At 35.0% G+C, this 24,018-nt stretch overlaps 1 protein-coding gene across 1 annotated transcript; it reads right to left on the bottom strand.

Annotated features, from left to right (window-relative positions):
* Positions 1-818: 818 nt before the first annotated feature.
* On the bottom strand, positions 819-7,765 carry LOC125809733 (uncharacterized). Its single transcript, XM_049489330.1, has 4 exons — positions 7,604-7,765; positions 6,097-6,273; positions 2,266-3,309; positions 819-1,003 (listed from the first exon to the last, which is right to left on the bottom strand). Exons 1-3 carry the CDS (start codon positions 7,616-7,618, stop codon positions 2,344-2,346), a joined length of 1,158 nt encoding a protein of 385 aa, XP_049345287.1. The 5' UTR covers positions 7,619-7,765; the 3' UTR covers positions 819-1,003; positions 2,266-2,343.
* Between the last annotated feature and the right edge of the window lie 16,253 nt (positions 7,766-24,018).

Raw genomic sequence — 24,018 nt, 5'->3', positions numbered from 1 at the left:
TAGGAGATCCTTGATAAAAAATGACGACGTACTTACCCCTCTAACACAATCTTTTGATTATAAAATTATGTTAGTGAAAGTTTATTTCATAGACATAATACTATCAGAAGAGACAAAATATCAATACTATGAATATAGGAATCAGCAGATGTAAAAATTATCTGGTGTTGTCTTCTCGATTGAGATTGGGTTAGCAAGGAAACAACAATGGATGTTCCTACGTACCACATTAATTCAATTACATAGTCAGATGAACAAATGAACAGGGGTTCACAATAAACTACCAAAACTGTGATTCTTTATCAACAGAAGTATTCCATCAGTTATCTTTGAAAGTCCCATTCTTAATCAATAGAGACATTTCACAATTAAATATGTAAAAGAATGATTAAAAAGACAGCTCAGTGAACTAAGCCCTCGCTATGCACAGGTCCAAGAAAGGGCCGGACCAAAATGATCTGTTGTACACAGAGTTTGCATTTATGCAAAAAAACTGTTTCCACAACTCAAACCCAAGATTTCCAGGTTACATGAAAATAATTGTACCAGTTATGGAAATGCTCTCCTAAAAGGATGATCAAAGAGGAAAGGTGAACATCATTAAGTTTGAAAGCTACATAATATACAAGGTTAGCATCCAAATCCAAACAAAACAATAATAATAGTTAACCTACTGGATAACAGAGGTGGATCCAGGAGTTGAAGTTTACAAGTTCCTACAGTGATCTCAAGTTAATATACAATAAAAACTAGGTTCACTAATTAGTGGATTTCTTGGTACAAATACATGACCTGGGAAAAAGTTAATCCGGTGCATTAAGGCTAGATACGGCATCTGCTGGACATGTAAACAATCAATTGGATCGTGCATCTCACTCGTAAACCTCCAACCTAAATGACATGATGGATCTCAGAGATAGCTGACAGAAGACATTCCTTATTTTATAGCACAGAAGACATGGCACACACAATATCACTAGCACTTCTTAGACAAACACATTAGCTGCAGAGAACAAACAGGGAAGATATGAGCAACCAAGAGACGAACAATATATTTTCAGAAACCATAAACTAGTTTAACATGTTAACAGTCATCAAAATTTGCAGCACGCCAACAAAAATAGGGCAATATGATAACATTACTTAACAGTACTGAGAATTAAACCAGCATAAGAGTTGATAAATTCATTATTCCTAAATGTTCTTTCTCGAAAAATTTATCCTGATGGAATATTCCAACTTCCATAACATCTTTCTATGAAGAAGCTTACTAGCGTGTTCGACCAAACTATTCAGAAACTAGAAGTGTGTGCTTATTTTTCTGTTTTGGCAAAGAAACTGAAAAATAGTTTCTCCTTATGAGTAGTACTATAAGCTGTTTTTTGTTTTTTGAAGACAAAGTACCCTTAGCATATGGATGAAAACTAATGTCATGCATTGTTAACAACCCATCTATGACCAAAGTCTCATAAACATGCTCCCTCTCTCTATTTTGTGAACTTATCTTTTGTATTTTAATGCAAAGAAGTTGAATAACTAGAGTCTCATAATGCATATATCAAATCAATTTACCTATTCAAAACATATTAATTATAAAGTGAATCTTTACATGTCATTTTGTGTAGTTCAACGCAAAAAGATACTTCGGAAAGATTGGTCAAACACAAAAAACTTCTACAATATTATCCAAAAGTTCTTCTAGTGAAACTTCACTTGACATAAAGTCCTCAAAATAAACAAGTTCCGAATTTGGTCGACTAAACTATAAACATAGTCCTTTTTAAGAGTAGAAGGTTTGGTCTTTCCCACTAGAACGATGCCTCCTTAGTATAAACTTTGTAAATGCTAGGAACTGATGAAATTGTGGAAGGCAGTCAGTAAGTCCAGAAAGCAGATAACCTTAATGGAGTTGCAACATATTCTCAGAACTCCTGGCAAATTCCCCACAAAGACCTAAAAATAGACAGAACTTCCAAGTTTTCTATGTATTAAAACTTTTAGATAACCAAAAAGACATCAAATTTGACACCTCTCCTTTCTCTTGTTTCATTTTGGATGGGAAAAAAGCACATTATAACAATTGGATGAGCTCTACCAGCCTGCCTTCTCATACCAAAAATTATACATACCGTCACATTCATGTGAGGGAACACTTGCTACATATATCAAATTGAAGGTATACCAGTTAAATTAGTATATAAACAGAGATAGGTATACAACATAATTATCAACTGATCAAAGGGAACAAATAAGCAAATAACCAACCGGTTGAGCAACCTAATGCCATTTGCCAATTGTCCTGAGATGATTCTGTCACTGAACTCATCCTGTGTCTCAAAAAGACTATCTAGTTTCACACTTTTTTTTTGTTTGAGAGCTCTTTGCAATTGAAGCTTTCTCATCAGATACACTCAACAATTCTCTTTTCCTCTTTCTTTGGTATGTGTACTTAAACACTCTATCATTTAGAGGTTGGCTAGGGCCCCGATTTTTTACACCAGTCACCCTTGACTCTGACTTTAACAGTTGACTGCAAAGATCTTTTATAAAGAACAACTGATTGCAAACATTTTCAATATCTTCTTCTGAAAGATCCATCTTTCCCATCAACTCCTCATGCTCATCTATTGCATAATGAACACCAGAAGCCTCAATAGACTGCGGTTTATTATCAGAACTTTCTGCATATCCCATCTCTATGCCTTGTTCACCTTTTCCTGTGGACAATCTTTGGGCCATCTCAGAAGGATCTTCACTTGGAGCATTGCCTCTTGCTACAGTTGAATCATCTGTCAAGAAATTATTGGTTGGCATGTTTTCCAACTTCAAAGAATGTTCAGAAAATGTTTCATTTTGAATGATTTCCCTATCTGACAGGTTTCCTTCAGCAGCATGAATTATCTGCGTATGTCCATTTTGGTATAACTCTAGCGCTTTGCCTGTCAAACTTAAATCCGAACTAGCAACAGAACAATTTCCGGGGTTAACCTTTGTATGACAAGAATGGTAGCCCTCAGTTTTCTGGTTCATACTGTCAACTTCCATGTTAGAAGTTGTCACTGAATCATCCTGAGATTCTGGAGGCAATACAACTGTGTTGTCCTTTGTTAGTTCTCTAGGATCAGTACTATCAACATCCAGCAATTGCTTTTCTTCTTTCTCTTTGCTGGCAACTTTCTCAAGTTCAGCTTGAACTTCTCTCAACTCAACCCTGAGATCACTTACAATATCTTCTGCTTCCTCAAGTTGAGCTTCAAGTTCTTCAATCTTCCTCTGTTGACTCAACGATGTCAACTCTGCTTCAATAATCTGTCAATAAGATATGAAAAAAATATAAATAGTGGATACTGGCAATGAATATGTTTGCAAGATGTCTTCTAGATGAATGATATATAAAGAAAGGAGAAAAGTTAAAGTTAGTTACATCTACTAAATAATTGGCCAGAGGGGAATCGGGAATAAAAGAAGTTTCTTTTGTTACTGAGAATCAAAGAAGCTTTGTAAAATCAGAATGGGAAGAACTGGCATTTATCTCTCCTTATTAAAAAATAGAAATAAAAAAGGCTCAGTTTTATCTTATTATTTTTTGATAAATCCATTATTTCAGTCCTCGAATAACAATAACACTATTGTCATTACTCAATGTTTCTATGCAACAAGATTGGCGATGTTGCAAGTGTCTACCAATCAATACCACTGCCAATCCTTGGTAAATAGACTCCGGTGCCACTCATCATATCACAACGGAGCCGCACAACGTACAATCGTATCACGACAACAAGGATGTCAATGTGCACGATGGTAACAAATCCATATCACATATTGGCTCTACTGACATACAAGAATCAAATTATATTTTATATCTGTTTCCAAAACTGTCAGGATAATCTAACATCTGTTGGATGCTTTCCTTTTCATTTTGTTGTGAAGAATCTGAAAACTCAGACATCGTTGGCATGCGGCTGGAACAAAAGTGGACTGCATGAGTGGCCCATTTCACCTCCACAAGCTCACATGTAAGCTCATTAGCATCCATTTTATAAATTGACACTGAAAAGCTCTAACAACAACAATATACCCAGTGAAATCCCACTAGGTGGGGTCTGGGGAGGGTAGAGTGTACGCAGACCTTACCACTACCTCGTGGAGGTAGAGAGGCTGTTTCCGGGAGACCCTCAGCTCAAGAACATCAAATCTAAGTGACAGGAGAGCTATATATAAAACATAACAACCAATCCAAAAGATAGTGTATAATCAACAAATGATACAATAACATCAAGAAAGTAATGTGAGGAGTGAAACGCAGTAAACAGCAATACGGCTAGGACTACTCCAAACGCTAACAGCCCATACCCTCGCGAGGGACGGCAACACGCTAACCCTACTAACCTTCCACCTTAATACGCGACCTCCACTCCTTCCTATCTAGAGTCATGTCCTCGGTAATGTGAAGCCTAGCCAAGTCTTGTCTAATCACCTCTTCCCAATACTTCTTGGGCCTACCTCTACCCCTCCGCGTACCCTCTACCACCATTTCCTCGCACCTCCTCACTGGGGCGTCTGCGCTCCGTCTCTAAACCGCTTTAAATTATTTGAAGTGATTTGTCTTGTTCTATCTCTTGATAAAAACTTGTATTATTGCATCTTTGTTGATCAATACACAAACACTTCGCTCTACACACTAAAAAGGTAAAAATGAAGTCAAATAGCTTTTTCAAAAATTTCATCCGTAGGTAGAAAAACATTTTGATACCAAAATTTGAACATCTTTTTACTCCATCCTATATGCCTTAGCATCGTTACATTATTGAAACTGCAAGAACATTTTTATGTGAGGAAGAATTAGGAATCAATCAAATCACCCAAGTAGGATTCATTGAGTTCAGATTCAGAGCTGACTATCTTCGACACTTTTTTGGTCCTTAGCATGTCACCATGTTGCTTATCTAAAAACGTCTACTCACCTCACTTTTAAATAATTACTCCCCCTTTCAAAATTATTTGACAAGACAGAAGACTGCCTCTCAACGAACTTGCTTATGTTAGCCCTGACTTAAACTATACTCCAAAAATAAACATGAACCCAAATCTACCTCATGTGTTCATCTCAGATTTTTCTCGGCCTTGGACATAATCTTTGGGTTATAGCGAGTATAGCCTACTCTTGTGTATTAATCAATAAAGATGCCATAATAAACCTCACGGGGTCTTATATGCCATGTCACGTCTAGGGTGTACTTTGGGTCGTGACACACACCCAACTTAGGCTTTTGGCCTATGTTTGCTATTCAAACAAACCAATGCTTAGAATAGGATTTCAAGGGTGAGAAGTTAGGGACATATTTTGTTCATGAGGTTTCAATGAGGTTGACAAGAAAGGTTTTAGGCTCAAATGCTGCCAAAATGGTTGCACACCTTCACAAGGTAGTTACAAAAGGTATGAAGATTTGGGTTCCCTCTCAAATAAATAAATTATCAAGCGATAAAATTGAACAAGCCCCCATTTAGAACTTATCAGAGTGAATTTGTGAGACGAATGTTGATGTGCTTTAGTAGACAAACAAGAACTACAAAAGATAAAAGTGTCTTGCTCAGAGAATGGTAGCAAGAAGTTATTCAAGATGTACTTAAGACCTCTAAAGTGGGATGACCAAGTGGAAATGGGAGTTGCATTGGAGGACATGTGCACTTGTGGAGGAAAATGAGACACTCATACAGTCCATATCTTTTGGCTGCATGCCAATGGCGTCTTTGTTTTCAGGTCTTCACAACAAAATGGAAAGGAAAAAATTCAGAGGTTAAATTTTCCTAACATAATTTTGAAATAAAGATAAGATTATGTTTGATAGTTGGAGAGCACAGAGTGTGTGTTAGCCTAAAATCATTATTTGATGCTTATAACTTAAGTGTCAATATTCTGAGGATTGGTTGTAGTATTGAAAAGTGTGAGATATAGTTGGCTTTGGCTTCAAATTGATTGTGGGACTAAGATCAGCAGACACTTGCAACATGGTCAATTTTGGTTTGAGCAAAGAACACCAGTGCTGTAAGTGAAAAAATTTCATGGCCAAATGCCTAGTGTTCAATAGAGTTCACCTTAGAATCCATCATCTCTTTGAGCTTCATCAGCGTCATTAGCCCCTTTTCTTTCACCACTTGGAGCTCCTCTTGAAAACATTGAGCTTTCTGTTCCGACACCATAATCCTCGTCGCTGCTTCTTTCTCTGTGTTCAAGACTACATCCGTATACGCCTTTTCTAAAGCTATTAATCTCTGTAACCCAAAAAAAACATTAACAAATGTAACAAAAACACCAATATACTCATTGCAATCTCACTAGTGAAGTCTGGGGAGGTTACGATGTTAACAAATGAAACAACAACGATAACATACTCAGTGCAATCACACAAGTGGATTCTGGGGAGGTTACGACGTTAACACATGAAACAACAACAATAATATACTCGGTGCAATCTCACAAGTGGAGTCTAGGGAGGTTACAATGTTAACAAATGAAACAACAACAATAACATACTCGGTGCAATCTCACAAGTGGAGTCTAGGGAGGTTACAATGTTGACAAATGAAACAACAACAATAACATACTCGGTGCAATCACACAAGTGGAGTCTAGGGAGGTTACAATGTTAACAAATGAAACAACAAGAATAACATACTCGGTGCAATCTCACAAGTGGAGCCTGGGGAGGTTAAAATGAACGTACACCTTACCACTGCATTAGACCAAGTGGCACAACCGAAATTTTCATTAATGAGTTTCTAAATATGAATAAGTAAACACATGAAGAAATCGAAGGCAATTTCAATATCTACTATCTATACATAAAAAATAGTTTTAACCATGTATAAATTCGAATAAACCCCTTCAGCCCTACTTGGTTCCGCCCCAACTTAGATTTTACCACACTATCCTTTTTTTTATGACCGTGGTATTCGGACCAACTTTCACGCGCTTGGACTAATTCCACAGGATACCTGTCACCGCCCCAACTTTGACCTTACCACACTACCTTTTTTTTAAGACCGTGGTATTCGAACCAACATTCATACACGTCGACTAATTCCACGGGATAGCTGCCACCGCCCCAACTTATACCTTACCACACTACCTTCTCTTTTTTTGTGACCGTGGTGTCCGGGCCAACTTTTGTGCCACCTCCACCCACCAGGAATAAGTATCAGGTAACTCTGTCCACCAAGGCTATGACAATTGGGAAAAAATCAACTAGTGTTTTTAGTCTCCGCTAGTTTTGAACCTGAGACCTCAAATTTCTCAACCACTTTGATTGACCACTACGACACACCCTTGGGTGCCTTACCACACTACCTTTGTGAGGTAGAGAACACGATTATTAGAAAATAAGACAGCAAAAACTAAGATTTAAAGCAAATGAAGCAACAGATAGTAACAAACACATACAAAAATTATCAAAAAAATATATCACTAAATTTACAACTAATTAATACTACTACTCCTCAAACCTCAATCCTAAACTCGTTCTGTTATACTCCAACATAATATAAGAAAATAAAAATAACATTTATCATAAAAATGAAAACATGCAAAAAAAAAAATTGTCACCTCGTCGGCATCCATTGCTGTTTTCTTGAACTAAGCACAAAGCTGTCGTTTGAGGTTTTCCAGACCGAAATGTGAAGAACAAAATTTACGAAGGTGGTTTTTTTGCTTAATAAGAAAACAGGATGAAATTGTTTTGCTTTAGTAAATTACTCAAATACCCCTGAAAAAGAATTAAAGTACATTATTGTCACTGGTACTGTCAGTACATGAGGAAAAATTGGAGGGAAAAGCGGATCTAGAGCGGCAACGGCCTAAAAATATTTGTTTCTTTATAAAATGTTAAACGCAATTCACAAAAAAAAAGTGTTTAATATAATCATTTTAAAAAAGAAAATGCAAGTTTGAATCAAACTAATATGAATTAATGGTAAAACAAATACTTTTAAACTATCACTTTTTTGCGAGTTTCATACTTCAATTATCACTCGATGTTAAGTTGATTTAACTAACATACGGCTATTGTCAATTGGGAATAAATATTTGGCTAACTCCATGTCAAGGTGCATATTAATAGTGATAGTTTAAATAGGTAAATAGAACAATGAATCATTGAATAGTTAAAGTCTATTTTTTAACCATTAATTCAATTATTTTGCTTCTTTCATAACTGGATAAAGTAAATAACTTGTTGTAAAAGGTAAAAACATGCTTAAAAAAAAAACTGCTAATGTATAAAAGGTAAAAATAAATTACTTGGTTGGTCTTTGATTTAGGTGATTGGTCAAAGAGTTTTGGTTTAACTGATTCATTTTTCTATCTTGTAGTAGTAGTTGTTTTGTATCAAATTTGGCCACTTACAAAATGAGCAACAGAAGAAAAAAGTGACATTTTCATATCTCTTGTGCGTAAAAATGAAGATCTCTTGGAAAACATTTAAAATCCAGTTTCTCCTATTCAGCTGCACGTTCTGCTAAATCATCAAAGTTAGAATGAAACGCGAGCCCTTTAATCACCCAAGCCAGTTGCCACAACACCCATTTCTCTATCACCATTCACCAGCAAACTTATCAATCTTTCAAAGTTGATAAGGCTGGCTAACTTTGTACAGAAGCTGCCGCAGATCAAACCTGTTGTTGTCTTTGGGTGAATAACGTAACTCTGCAAGACGAGAAACTTTATATGTCTTATCTGATAAACAATCTTATGTAGAAACTATAAAGAACTTCTAATGCCTACATAGTTGACATCAACTTGCTTGGGATTGTGGCTTAAATGATGATGATGCTTCTCTAATGAAAGTATGGAACACAGAACAACAGCATTACACAAGATGGAATGGAATAGGCAGGCATTCAGTACGGGTATGTATCTCTCTCTCTTTTTAAGGAGGATCAACAGTGTTCTACTTACCCTCCAGAGTGACTCGAACCACTTTGAGCAAGCCTCCCTTGTCCGTCTATTGATGGGATGGAATAGTACTTCACTTTGTCAGCCACCTCTGCACGCGTCAACTTTGTGCCCATTTGTAACACAGATTCTGCAATATGATTCAGTAAGTTGTCAAGGACTACGAAACCTGTGGAAGAAATGATCCTACGGCAAGTCTGCTTCCATAGACTTACAGAATGAGAGGACAAATCTTAAACATTGATACGGACAGGTCCACAGCGAAAAATCTTCCACAACCTTCCATACACTGAAAGTTCATCATAGGTCATACCCTTATCCATTTCATCCAGTTCGTTTCACAAATATTGTAATGCAGAATGAGAACTCTCCATAGTGAAGGATAAGAAAATACTAGAAACCGGAAACAATGATCACACGCAAGACTAGAAAAGGCATTAGAAACTGAAAATAGGCAGTACACTGAATCAATACCTGACTATAATTTGAACGTATAGGTTCCACTTCAGCAGTAGTACACTGAATCAATACCTGACTATAATTTGAATGTATAGGTTCCACTTCAGCAGTAGGTGGTGCAGCTACAATCTTTGTCGAGAATGAGTAACCGAGATGAATGGCAGCCCATTTCAGAAATGTTCGAAGATCCATCTTACTGATGCTTCCAATTGGATATCTATATCTGCTGAACTACAATCATACAGCAAATATACACAGTTATCACCTGAATAAGTGTTAGAAAAAAAAGAGAGAGATGCACTAATATACAATTCAATCTGTTATCTGTTTATCAACATGCTCTACAAGCACAGAAGATCAAATTACAATGAGAGTTCAAGCCAGGTGCAAATAAATTCAAACAGTAGTTGCTAGGTGGCCAAAAATCGTCTGTTGACTGATTCAACAAAAAATTCTTCTACCTTTGTTAAGTAACCACATAATCCTTCATCCATCCACATTGGAGCTACCAAAAACTAGATAAAAACCAGGTTTATTATGAAGCCACGGTAGCAGAGATGCTAACATGAACACTAAGACCGTTCAAACGCGAGCTTGAATGTTTTGCTACCCTAAGGGGTTGTTTGGTATTGGGGATGGGACAAAGTGATCCCATGGGATTAGTAATCATAAATGGTGGGATAAATAATCTCGGGACTAACTAATACATGTTCAATGTCTGATCCCCCATCTACGTACCTAACTGAGAAGCAATTACTTGGTCTTTATTTCAGAAATGGTTCTTCTTAGTCCAACCAACTATTAGTTGGCCAAACAATATGAGGGTAAAGGTTTCAGTTCCTGCATAAAGCAAATAATTAGATAAGGGTAAAATTTATCACATTATTACCTTGTAGTGTGGATTTTCCAGTGAGTGTTTGAAACATAAAATGTAGTGAAGAGACCAAAATTACAGAGGCCAGGATCTATCTCATTAGACAACACCTTTGCCCCATTTTGGCATCTGAACCGTCACACACATAAACAACACTGTTTGGCTCAATAATCAATTCAAAATAAATCATTTTCAACATAGAGTTATGATAGAACACTGTGTTGGTATTCTCCAGAAGTGAGGAAACCCTTAGGATTTCTCCTCTGAAGGTGACATATATGAATCAATAGAAAAGGCATGAAATCTTATAGTAGATCATCTGCTTACAGTTGGAGATGATCATTCTCTTTCTAATTTCATCCGCCAGTAAAAGTAAAAAACTTGCAAAATTTAAACCCTTAAAGTTCAGATCAAAGGTGTCAATAGACTCTACGGGAATATTCACTTCTCGGAATTTTAATGAGTCCTTGATATTAGAGAATGAATGTCATTTAAGAACAAAATCTAAGTAGGGTTGACTCCTAGAATTCATGAGGTTGGTTGTCAGCTTTGGTTTAGCACAGTGTTTTGGACAGTGAAAGGCGACAAACGGAGACAAGGGTCTGCCTTGCCTCGCCTCTCGCCAAAGGTGCAATGGTGATCGCCTTTGAGAACACTGGTTTAGCAGGCAGTAGCACAACAGGTCTAGCCGAGATTTCATGATGACCAAATTCACATCTTTGCAATGTTCAAATTTTCTACATGTATTAAAATTACTAAAAGGGCACTCAATTCTGGACCAGAAATATGCTGCCCAAGGCAAGGCAATAAAAAAGCCATTTGCAAATTGAAAATGAGCAAAGCAACTTTAAAGTAGTAAATTATTACTACAGTTGTAATTAGAGAACACCTATAAATCAGAATAGAAAATCTGATAAAGGAGAAAATAGTGGCACTTTGCTGATTTTATTGCCTATTTTCAGATCCCATAAAAAGTAAAAACAGTATAAACAAATTCTTTGCTTCCCGTTGAAAACTAACCATCAGTGTATTTGCCAATTCAAATGTCATCAGCTTTTACCTGTTCATCGCCATTTGCAATTTCTGCATTGACATCACCGGTGAGTAAACTACAGAGAAAACAAAGCTAAGTGCTGTTTACTTTTACCTTTAACAATAAGGTAGACAATCTGACCAGCTCAATGCAATTTATCAGTCAGAATAGCGTAAATGAAGACAGGGTACATGTATTACAGGACATGCACGGATAGGATAATAAAAATGCTTGCCAGCTCTAGAACACTATAGACGGAAATTAGCTGATGTGTAGCGGAAACCTGACCACTAATGTGACAAATCAAGGATCCCCTCAAAATTTGGCCATGCTGTAGCATTTTCAGTTTAACTACACCATGGGAAGTTCAATCCCAAAATTATACAAGTGAGACCATTCTTTAGTAACTAGTACATTTTAACAAAGCAGACCTCCACACGTACCATGTTTTCTCGGTAACAATTCACCAAATACGAATCCAGTTAATAATTTGAGTAATCAAACAGCACCAGTAATTATCTATCATTTTTTCACTGAAGGATGCTGTTGGTTCATGTAGGAAACTACCAAAGGTTCAAGCGACTACACCGATAGGGGAACATAATCACTGCAATTTCATTCTTCTCAGCAACTACAACGAAACTGTTAGCTATCTTGATGAAGATAGCTTGAAGAACAGTTCCTGCAACTCTAGAATGTTCTCAGATGGAAAGAGAAAGAACTGAATTCATTAGCACAAACTTGGAAGCTCTGTACATTTTATACAATGATAAACATATTGTTGTAACTAATCTAACTAACTCCTTACTAGCTAGTCCTCTAATCTTCTATTATTTACAAAATGACCCTAACTAAACTGCATTGTAACTAACTATGTAATGCCTTCTTCAATACTCCCCCTCAAGTTTGTAGGTATAAACAAGTTCAGTACGCCAAACTTGGACATCAAATACTCGTGTTGACACTTGCCCAGTCCCTTTGTGAGAATGTCAGCCTCTTGTTCCTTGGTGTTCAAATACTCAGTTCGAACTAGGCCATTTTGAATTTTCTCTCTTATGAAATGACAGTCCAGTTCTATATGTTTAGTTCTTTCATGTAGCACTGGATTGGCAGCAATTTGAATTGCAGACTTGCTATCACTATAGATGGTAACTGGAGTTAGAACTTCAGCTCCTAGTTCCTTGAACAGCTTCACTAACCAGACCACTTCAGCTACTGCACTTGCCATACTCCTGTACTCAGCTTCAGCTGAGCTTCGCGATATTGTTCCTTGTTTCTTGGATTTCCATGATATGAGGGACTCTCCCAGCTTCACCACAAATCCTGTAACTGATCTCCTTGTGTGTAAGCATGCCCCCCAATCTGAATCACAGTAGACTTTTAGCTGTTTGTTGTTCTTGCTGGATAACAACACACCCAGCCCTGCTTCACCTTTGATGTATTTGACCACTTTAAGAGCAGCATTGAGATGAGACTGCTTAGGTTGATGTAGAAATTGACTTAGTGCCTGTGTAGCAAATGTAATGTCAGGTCGAGTGACATTTAGATATAACAGTTTCCCAACTAATCTCCTGTAAACTGATGGATCTTCAAGTAGCTTAGCTTCCTTGTTTATCCCATTTTAGTCATCATACTCCTTGGTAGTTAACTGTACATATGGATCAAGAGGAGTAGAAGTTGGTTTAGCAGCACCAAGACCAACTTCAGATATGATTTCAAGAGTGTATTTTCTCTGATGCATCACAATCCCTTTTTGTGATCTAGCAAACTCAATACCAAGGAAATATCGGAGATCTCCTAAGTCTTTCATTTTGAAGGTATCCTGTAAACTTCTTTTGGTATGTTGAATGAGACTGAGATCATTGCGATTACAGATCATCAACATATACCAGAATTATAACCATAGAGGTGCCTTCCCTTTTGATAAACAATGAGTAATCCAAATGACTTTGAACAAAGTCAAGTCTGATAAGTGCATCTGTGAGTTTCACATTCCATTGTCTAGGTGCTTGTTTCAATCCATACAGGGATTTAGTGAGCCTACACACTGGTTTCTCCCTCTGCACAGTAAATCCCTTAGGAAGTAGAAAGCCTTGAGGAAGGGTCATATACACCTCATCAAACAAGTCACCATGAAGGAAAGCATTGGAGACATCCATCTGATGGATATGCCAATGTTCAGCAGCTGCAAGAGCCAACACACTCCTAATTGTCACCATTTTGACAACAGGAGAGAAGGTTTCCTTGTAATCCAGACCCTCCTTTTGAGTAAAACCCTTTGCGACAAGTCTAGCCTTGAACCTTTCAACCTGGCCAGATGCGTGATACTTGATTTTGAATATCCATTTGCAGCCTATAGCCTTCTTGTGAGGAGGCAAAGGAACCACCTCCCAGGTGTGATGTGCCTCTAAAGCTGAGATTTCTGCCTGCATAGCTTCAACCCATCTAGAATCCTTACAAGCCTCTTCAAAAGTAGTAGGTTCAACCTCAGAACCAAAAGAAGAGAGAAAGGCCTGATAGGAGTAGGACAAGTGATCATAACCAATATATTTATCAATGGAATATAGGGCTTTACTAGAACTGAGATGAGCAGATGTTACATAGTCGTGTAACCATAAAGGAGCTTTGGTAGGTCTCTGAGATCTTCTCACATCAGAACCCACAGGTACAACCTCAGGTACAGCTATAGGAGGGGCTGATGGAACAACTGGATCAACAACAACAGGATGAGAGTCATCAAAGGATGTAGTAGCTGCAGGGAACAGATGCCAGGCAGCAGTGGAAGGTGCAGCAAATGGAAACATAGACTCTTTAAACAACACATCTCTGCTTAGAAAGAACACTCTATCAGTGATGTTGTAGAGAATATATCCTTTAGTATGTTCACTATAACCCATATGAATGGCAGTCACACTCCTAGGCTGAAACTTGTCATGAATATACATATTCTTAGCAAAACAAAGGCATCCCAGAACTCGCATATGATGAAGAGAAGGTTTGATGTTGTGAAAAACTTCATAAGGGGATCTGTCATGGAGCACAGGTGTAGGCAACCTGTTGATGATATAAGCAGCAGCAAGAATACAATGTCCCCAAAACTTTAGTGGAATGTGGCCTTGAAATCTGACTGCCCGAGCCACTTCAAGGAGTATGAATACATGTTCTCTGATGAACAATGCCCAGACTTGTACATAATCTTTGACATTCAGAGTTGATAAACTCAGAGTCATTATCAGTTCAAATGGTTTTAATGTCAGCATTAAACTGAGTTTTAACTAAGGTGAAAAAGTTTTTCAAGACAACACAAACATCACTTTTCACTTTTATTAGAAACAACCACAACATTTAAGTACAATCATCAACAATGGTAACAAAGAATCTATTACCATCATATGTAGGAGTATTAAAGGGACCCCAAACATCTATATGAATCAACTGAAAAGGACATGAAGACATAGAAGTACTATGTGAAAAAGGTAATCTATGTTGTTTAGCTAGAGGGCAAACAAGACAGTTATGAATCTCCTTGGAACACTGACTGGTAGGAAGATCCAGAGCATGTGAAAGCACACTGGAAGAAGTGTGATCGAGCCTTTGATGCCACAACAAAATTTTAGCTTCAGTTGCATGATCAGCACCATGAGCTGAGGAAGAGTAACATTTGGTGGTTTTGTCTGAGTGAATGTTGTGAGCAGGAAGAAGATAGAGACCATCATTTTCTCTACCAATCACCTTCACCTGCCCACTGGAGAGGTCCTGAATGATAGCAAAATCAGGAAAGAAACACACTGAACAATGTAAGTCTTTAGTAATTTGTGATACTTAGAGAAGGTTGAATTTAAAATCAGGAACAACAAGAACATTTTTGATAATGTCTTTGGAAGTCAAATTACATGAGCCTGTATGTGTGATGATGGTAGTATCACCATTAGGTAATTGTACCCTCCTATGTTTATCAATGGGAATTTGGAGTTTCTGATCAAGCATAGCTAAGTGGGGGGGTCATATGATTGGTTGCACCAGAGTCTACAATCCAACCAGTGTGTGTAGAATTAGCTGAGAGAGCAGTTGCATTACCTACTGAAGAGTGATTATCCTGAGTTAAGTTGGCAGAGTGTGTAACTGGTGCTGCCTCAGTGCCACCCTGTATATTAGACTGACCAAGCATGTTTAATATTTGATTATATTGCTGATGTAACACAGTCATACCTCTGTGATAATCAGTATGATCAATTTGCCTAGAACCTCTGCCATAATCCTGTGATCTGCCATAATCTTGCGATCTCTGATTTATACTGCTGCCATAGTCTAAATCAGCATCATCAATCACATTGTGAGCATTTGGATATGGTCTCCTCTCATTAGGATTCCTTCCTCTCCCATAGGAATTATTAGAACCTTTCTTCTTCCGTTCATAACCAGGAGGATATCCATGTAGTTTATGACACACACCTTGAGTATGTCCTGTTCTTTTACAATAGTCACAGAAGGCATTTGGATCATAGCTAGAGCTAGTGTAAGACTTAGGCTTAGACGCAGGGACTGAACTGTTACCAGTTGTAAACATTGCACTTAGCTCTGACGAACTAGAACTACTAGATGTTTGAGAGATGATACGCTGACTCTCTCTCTCAATCAACAGTGAGTAGGTTTTGTTTATGGAAGGCAAAGGTACCATCATTAGAATCTATCCCCTAGCTTGCTCATAAGAGTCATTAAGCCCCATAAGAAATTGAAGCAACTTTTGATTGTTCATAAACACATAAACTCTCTCGAATTGGCACAATCACAGCGCGGAACAGGAGCTATACTATCATACTCTACCCATAGTTCACGCAATTTAGAGAAATAAGCTGAGATCGAGCCAGTACCTTGACAGACAGTTGCAATCTCTTTGTGCAACTGAAAAATGCGAGATCCGTCAATTTTGTCATATCGTTCTGCCAGATCCTTCCATACAGCAGCAGCATTCGTAGAGTAGACAATGCCTCCAAGTAATTCCTTCGAAACGCAATTCATGATCCATGACAAGACGATTGCATTGCAGCGTTCCCATAGATTCTCCAGATTTGGACCATATAAGTCCTTTTTGCAGGATCCATCAATGAATCCAAGTTTATTACGACCAATTATAGCAATTCATTGCTCGACTCCATACAGAGAAATTATCAGCTCCAGTCAATTGAATTGAACTGAGCAGAACTCCTGAATTGTCAATATTGTGCAGAAAGAGTGGATGATTGTGGCTCAACTTCTCTGGCAGCTTGTTGTCGATGGTTGCCATGGCTTCGCCTGATCGTACTCAGTGAATTGATTAAGCAATTAGTGTTTAGAGCATAGGCTCTGATACTTGAAGAACAGTTCCTGCAACTCTAGAATGTTCTCAGATGGAAAGAGAAAGAACTGAATTCATTAGCACAAACTTGGAAGCTCTGTACATTTTATACAATGATAAACATATTGTTGTAACTAATCTAACTAACTCCTTACTTGCTAGTCCTCTAATCTTCTATTATTTACAAAATGACCCTAACTAAACTGCATTGTAACTAACTATGTAATGCCTTCTTCAATAGAAACCTATTTACATGACAGCAATGTGATTGTCATACACTAGCTACAAAAAAAACAGGAAAATAGCTAGAACTCAACAATATAGATGTTTAGAAGGGAAGAGAATCCAATAAACCTTTTACTACAAGATGTCACATTGAAAAACTATAGCAACAAGGAAGGAACTATCAGCACCACCAGACACTGGAAGCAAAAATCCAGATGCACCACTTACTCTTAGATAATCCCATAGCCAGCAAGAGGTTCAAGTGCTATATCCTCCTCGTATCTAATCTGGAAACAGAAAGCAATTCACTAAGCAAACTTCATTAAGAAACGCTGAATACACCGGACAGTACCAAAGGGGAAGTAAGAACCATTATCACTTGATATACAATGATAAAGAGAAATACAATAAAGACTTGATAAACTCAAATACACCAAATTAGAACGAACAAAGAAAAACAGACAATTCTTTTACACTCTTGGTTTGGTTTTGATATGTAACTTTAAAGTCTGTTAAAAATTGGTTTGCTTTTGGTTTAGGCAAAAACAGGATCACCAAAACTATGCACATTTAGCAGTCCTCAAGAAGCTACATAAACACAATATGCCATCAGTCCAATCTCCCACCCGCAAGTTTATGGAAACTTTACAAAGGAGGGAAAAACTCAAATGATAATTAACTGTCTCTCTACTTCTTTTCTGATGCCAACTTATCAGTGATTCTTTCTTTTTAAACATCAAGTAGTATTTCAATGATGAGAAACCTTGATGATATCACTAATATAATTGACTTGTTGTGGCCAAGGCAAAACAAACTGATTTCCATCTCAAATGAAAAATCAGCATATTATATTATCAATAGGTCTTGTTACTCCACAACAAAACCAAACATTCATATGCGCAAAGTAACAACAATTACTACTACTACGCCTCAGTCCAAAACGAGTTGGGGTCGGTTAATTGACAAGTTATACACCAGTTGTCACTTGTCAGCCCACTGCAACCCTCCTCCTTTATTCAAGCTTGAAACTGTCAATTTGAGCAAGCTCACACTAGTGGAATCAATTATTCATTTATTCATATGTGCAAAGTAGTAGGAGTACCCGGATTATTCACACAATTATTTGTTAAAGTTATGCATGTTATGTCGAGTTTAGTTATTCCATCTTTTGCCCTACATAAAATACATGTTTTAGTTGTGCGGGATTGTAAACTGGTAGCCCAACACCGTGCTTGGTGTGTAAAATTTGACACATAACAACTAAAATGCTATCAAACACGATTTCAATTATGCTGATTTTGATACCTGAATAATTCACTTCCGAACCAAGAACAAAAATGACCCGAAGAAATTATGTTTAACATAGCACATATAGAAATTTACGTGAGCATAACAGGCTCCACAAATTGCAATCGAAATTCATATCCCATTGGTTCAAATTACACGTTGCAACCTTCAATTGCCTCAATTTCAATTTCCCTTCCAGTTATCTGTAAAAAAAATTTAATATATTACTATACTGTGATAGAGCAGAGGTCTCAGGATAGTGTTAGGCACTCGATTTTTCGAGGCAAATTCAAATTTAATAATCATTAATACCAATTTTTCGAGGCGAATTCGAATTTAATAATCAACTAATGTGAGTACCTACACTGAGTGAGAAACCGGGAAAAAAAAGGGGAATCGGAATTTGGAAAGTGAAATTCGATTCCCATCGAGTATTGTAAAATTCGAGAATAGTGTACCTCCTGTCAAACTGCATTAGAGAAAGTTTTTTCAGTTTCTCTTTTTTTAAATTTATGGAAAACGTTTAAATGTGTCATCGAATTTTGAGATAAAGTTCATCTATGTCTTTCCGTTAGGTTTGGTTCATCGATCTGTATCATTTTCATTTGAGAAAAGATTCATTTATGTCATTATTTATCAACTGAAAATAGTTTCGATTTTGCACAACTATTCAAACGAAATGGCATAAATGAGACAATTTTTTAACGAATAATATAGATGAACTTTTTTCCAAAGTTTAATAACATATTTGAGTCTTTTCCTAAATTTAAATGTATCTGGTGAAAAAAAAATTAGCAACAGTTTTGAGAAAAAGAAGTTCAACACGAAAATCTTTAAATATTGTCAAGGATCTCAAATAATATGTCAAATTGGTCCGATGTTGTTATGATTTTTTATTTTTTTTAATTAATCATAACAACTTCATCATGTTTTTAATTTTTCTTAAGCCTACTAGACAGTGTCTAGCGGCCTTTTATTTAACATAAAAAAATATCAATAGGAATAAGTACGAGCAAGGAGATCTACTGATAACATCTATGTCATTTTTTGGTGTGAATAAAGTTAAAAGGAATGGCTTTGTAGATGATCATTTTAAAAGCGAGATCATTTTAAAAATCTTTTCTAATTATTTTTGTTCTCTATTATTTCTAATTTATAGTATCGTGAGGAAAACGATTTTGTTTTCCACCAAGCTAAAACAATATGTTGATATCTCTGGTAAATCAAAATCATTATTTAATATAGTTATTTTATTTCACTTTCTTCTTTACAAATAAGAAATTGAAAATTTAGTTACGATTAGAATTCAACTTTCTATCTTCATCCATGGATCCATTATTCATGCTTATTCAATTTGGCACATATTAATTCAATTAAAAAATTATATCTCACAATTTCATAATTCAGTTTTTCAATGTCTAAGTAACCAAATTAAAAGGAGAATACTATGTTATTATTATTTCCCATTGCCAAAATAAAAATATTCTTTAGAGAAATGTAATTAACCCCAGGTCTGATTCTTGGGGTGAATCATTCATTTTGAAAAAAAAGAAAAAAATGACATGACTATTCACTAATCATTGATATAAAGCAAGTTAGCTATAACTTTATCATGTAAATCCACTTATATCTGAATGATGGGCAAAATTTGGAGACTTCAAACTATACTGCAAAATATTCTGTTGAATAATTGCTTATAATATATACCACTATAGGTTAGACAATTTTATTATGTATATAATATATGCTTCCAACACATAATTGTCCATCCAATGTGGGTGGACAGCTTTATAATTGTTAGGTCACATAATCTAACTTGTCTTTCTTAATTACTTTGACTAGCTAGTGAAGCAGAGTCGCAATTTAGTGACATTTATCATTTTATGTCAATTCAAATTGTGGCCTACATAATCTTGTATCGTCAATTAAGCTTTATAGGCACAAAACCTACGGACGGTATATAGTTAATTTTATGTCTATTTAGAATCGACCTCAGGGGCTTTCACTTTTTTGCTTTCTTGGTGACTCAAACTCACAACTTTCGTATTGAAAGTGAGAAATGCTTACCATCCGAACAACTCTCTCTAGTCAATTTGATTTTCACGCATTTTTGTGCGAAAAAATAGACGTCCGTCAATCTTCTTTCAAAAAAATAAAAAAAATTATCCGACAAGATCAATTTCTAGATTTTTCTTTTTTGGACCGCTCTTGTCCGTTGATTTTTTGTCTTGTTTTTAGTAGTATTTCTTCTATTTCCAATAGTACTCCCTCCGTCCCTAATTACTTGTCCACTTTTCCTTTTATAGTTGTCCCTAATTACTTGTCCATTTTGACAAATCAAGAAAAAACAAAAAAAAATTACCTATTATACCCTCAATTAATTACTTTGAAAAAAGTAGAACTTCTTGAAAACTTAAGTTTTTAATTCATTCACTTCATAATTAATAGGGGTAAAATAGTAAACTCGTTATGTTAATAATTATTTTCTTAATAGGTGTGTCAATTCAAAAGTGGACAAGTAATTAGAGACAGAGGGAAGTATTATTTTTCGAGCCCCGTCATTCTATTTTACTTTTATATATATGTATATGTATACACAAGGTAATTTAAGCAACAATTTTATGTGGATATCATGTGCTCGTACAACTATACAGCTGTGATAACCTATCCCTAGTCTAGAATCTAGATTAAACTAATTAACTCCAATTAAATAAGATTGGCTTATTAATCTTCACCCTAATAAATGATTAATATCCCTAGTTATGGACTTATTAATTAAGTCTAGGGCCTAGGTATATATAAACATGGAACATATATTCAATCTGTTGGCTATAAACATAAAATAATGTAGTACAAATGAGAATATATCTGGTCCATAAAACAATAAATATCCATCAGGTGACTATTAATTAGCGACATACATGATTTAATGTTTTAATTGAACTTTTAGTTCTTGTATTGTTTAATTTGGTAATTTGAGGGTTATAAGAGACAATATAATGCCTCTCCCTTTGACATGTCCTGCAGAAGTTGCCTATTTTAATAACTTTTAATAAGATTGGTATAAGATATGTTATTTAAATGTCATGCAACCCTAAGGGTCCAACTTTAGAAAAAGAAAAAAAAAATGTCAATAATGTAAAGCCCCTTTGTGGAATAATGGAGGCCCTTCATCTTGACCTAATTTAGATCTCAAATGGGGGCACACACGCAACATATATTATGTGTCTACATACATAATATATATAATATATGTGTTCGTTGATGTGTGTTGAGTGCTTTCAGTTAAGAAAGGAGAAAATACGATGAAATTTATAGATATTGTGATGTATGAAATATTGCATAAGTAAAATGGTTGATTGTTGATCTAGAACTTCTAATAAGATGGTCAATAAGACAATAAATAATATTTTACTTACATTTTACATGTAGTAATTCTTATTCTTTAATACTAATTTTTTTTAAGTTGCATGCACCATGCAACGTATTATGAAAAAAAATTGCACTTGGTTGAGAGAAAAAGCACAAAGCCACTAGGGGTGAAATGATATCTTTTACCAAATGTCAAAATAAAAACTTTATTTAGTGTTTAAACTTTAAAGTACTAGAAAGTGTTGGAGAATTAATTAATTTCCTCGTTTCTCATATTGTGATGGCTTTGGTACCTTAGACATGAAGAAAACTCTTTTTTCTTTCTAAATAAAGAAGTACAGTCGAAATCATGAATTTTTATAATAAAAAAAATTGTGTGTCAAAAGTTGGTGGGAAAGTCTAAAATCACATGCCTAATACATTTCAAAGGAGGAAAGGTGAAGAATAGAAAAGACATAAAATAAAACGAAAAGGAATATATATATGGAGAGGCTCAACGGAATTGGTGGCCTAAACTCAAATTTTAATCAGAGATTTCAAGTATATATTCAATAAAACTAGCTTTTGTGAGCATCACGTATCTCTTGCCCCACATGTGCATCTTATATGTGTTTCGTGTGCACTACATATACATTTTACGTCGATAATCAGTAAAAATAATAATTTAAATCACATATATATAATGGTGTTAAACATGTGTGCGTGTGAGGTATACATAAAAACAAAGATGAAGGACAATCCTATTTCGACAGACTTTGATATGTAAATTTAAAATTATTTGACAGTGTTTTAATTTGGAAAATAGAATATATAGTTTATCAAGCACACGAGACTATGAATTATTTTCTAACTTAATTCAATATATTTTTAAAGAAAAAGAAATTTACACTCGTTGTTTTACTTTTAATAACTATTGATAGAAATAGGCCCCAAAAATTTGAAGGTCTAAAACCCTTTACCATAATGACTTGTCTAATGAATTGACCCTATTTTTTTTTTAATAAATAACTAGTAGAAAATAAGTATCAATATATACAATGTCAATTCACAATTGTGTTTTGTAATAACAAGGGCATAATTGACTCAAACTCTAAATAGAGGGCAAAAACAGACCATTTTGCAAACTACAAGGACTTTTTTGAACCTTTTTCCTATTTCTATTATTTCCGGTCACACAAATGATAAAGTTATACTTCATCCGTTTTTATTTATATGTCACTATTTTTTATTTCACCGTGCATTAAGAAATTATGTAATTTTACAATTCTACCTTTATTTAACTTTTTATGAAGTTAATTTTTCAATCAATGAATATAAATTAATTTATTTTGATAATTTGATCAATGAACATGAATATAATTATTCACTTAATTTTTCTATGTTTGTTAAATATATATTTTCAAGGCTAATAACTCATAAGGGTAAAATAGGAAGAATATTGTAATTTATGCATTAATTTTGATGAAATGACAAGTATTATGGATCAATTATTTATAATAAAGATGACATATAAAAAGAAACAAAGGGACTTATATTCTCTAAGTTCATTTTTCATTGAGAAGAAGTAAAAAAAGTTAACCTCGAGATCACAATATAGTGCAATATTTATTGAAACTGATGATGATAATTGTAAAGTAGTCCATAATTATAGTGCATTATGTCTGAAAACAATGGTTGTTTAATGAAGTTTAGAAACATAGTGAACTGGATTAACGAGTTTTAAATTACTACCAGTAAAATTTAAAATTTTAAAACATACCTCCTTTTTCATATTATTTGGCTCAGGTTTATTTGGCACATGACTTCTTAAGGATTTTTTATTACAGATATATTTTACTCAATTAACCTTATTAATGATATTTTGAAATTTTATATTTGACTACTATTACTTTATCTAGTTTTTTAATAGTACAGGTGACAAGGAAAAAATTAAAATGAAACATCTTAATTTTGATATAAAAGTCAAGTAATATGAAACAGAGAGAATAATTAATAAGATTAGTTAAGTGTACTTTCCATTTAATTTTTATTTGTTCATGTTTAATTTGGCACATCCCACAAAAAGCAAGTAACAAAATAATAAGCTTACTAAATCACTCTTTGAATATATAAAATCATATTTTGACTAGTGCATTGGAATACGAAAAGTATTTCATAGTAAGGGTAAAATAGGTATAAAAATAATAAAATATCTCTTAATTTTCAAATTGAAGAAATAAAAGTGGTTATCTATTTTTATTGTAGTGAACAACTAAAAATGGATAAATAAAAATAAAAATAAATAAAATAAACCCCTAATAAATACTTCCTTCATCCATTTTTACTTATCCACTATATTCAAATTAGAAATTAATTTTCATTTTTACTTATTCAATTTATATAATAATAAAAAATGTTAGCTTACATGTATTTTATTCTTACTAGTTTTAAGGCAAACACACGTGTGTATCATATATATAGTATATGACGTTGTAAGATAGAAT

The sequence above is a fragment of the Solanum verrucosum genome, unplaced genomic scaffold (genome assembly GCF_900185275.1).
Source record: "Solanum verrucosum unplaced genomic scaffold, falcon-dt-bn FXZP01000121.1, whole genome shotgun sequence".
In the NCBI taxonomy this organism is placed as follows: Eukaryota; Viridiplantae; Streptophyta; class Magnoliopsida; order Solanales; family Solanaceae; genus Solanum; species Solanum verrucosum.
Note: the sequence above shows the minus strand (reverse complement) of the source record. Positions and strands in the feature narration are given on the sequence as shown.

Excerpts from the sequence above, each read along its gene's own strand:
- LOC125809733 (XM_049489330.1), bottom strand. Across the intron at positions 3,310-6,096 it reads AAGAGATGATGGATTCTAAG|ATTATTGAAGCAGAGTTGAC; the intron begins GTGAACTCTATT and ends TCTTATTGACAG.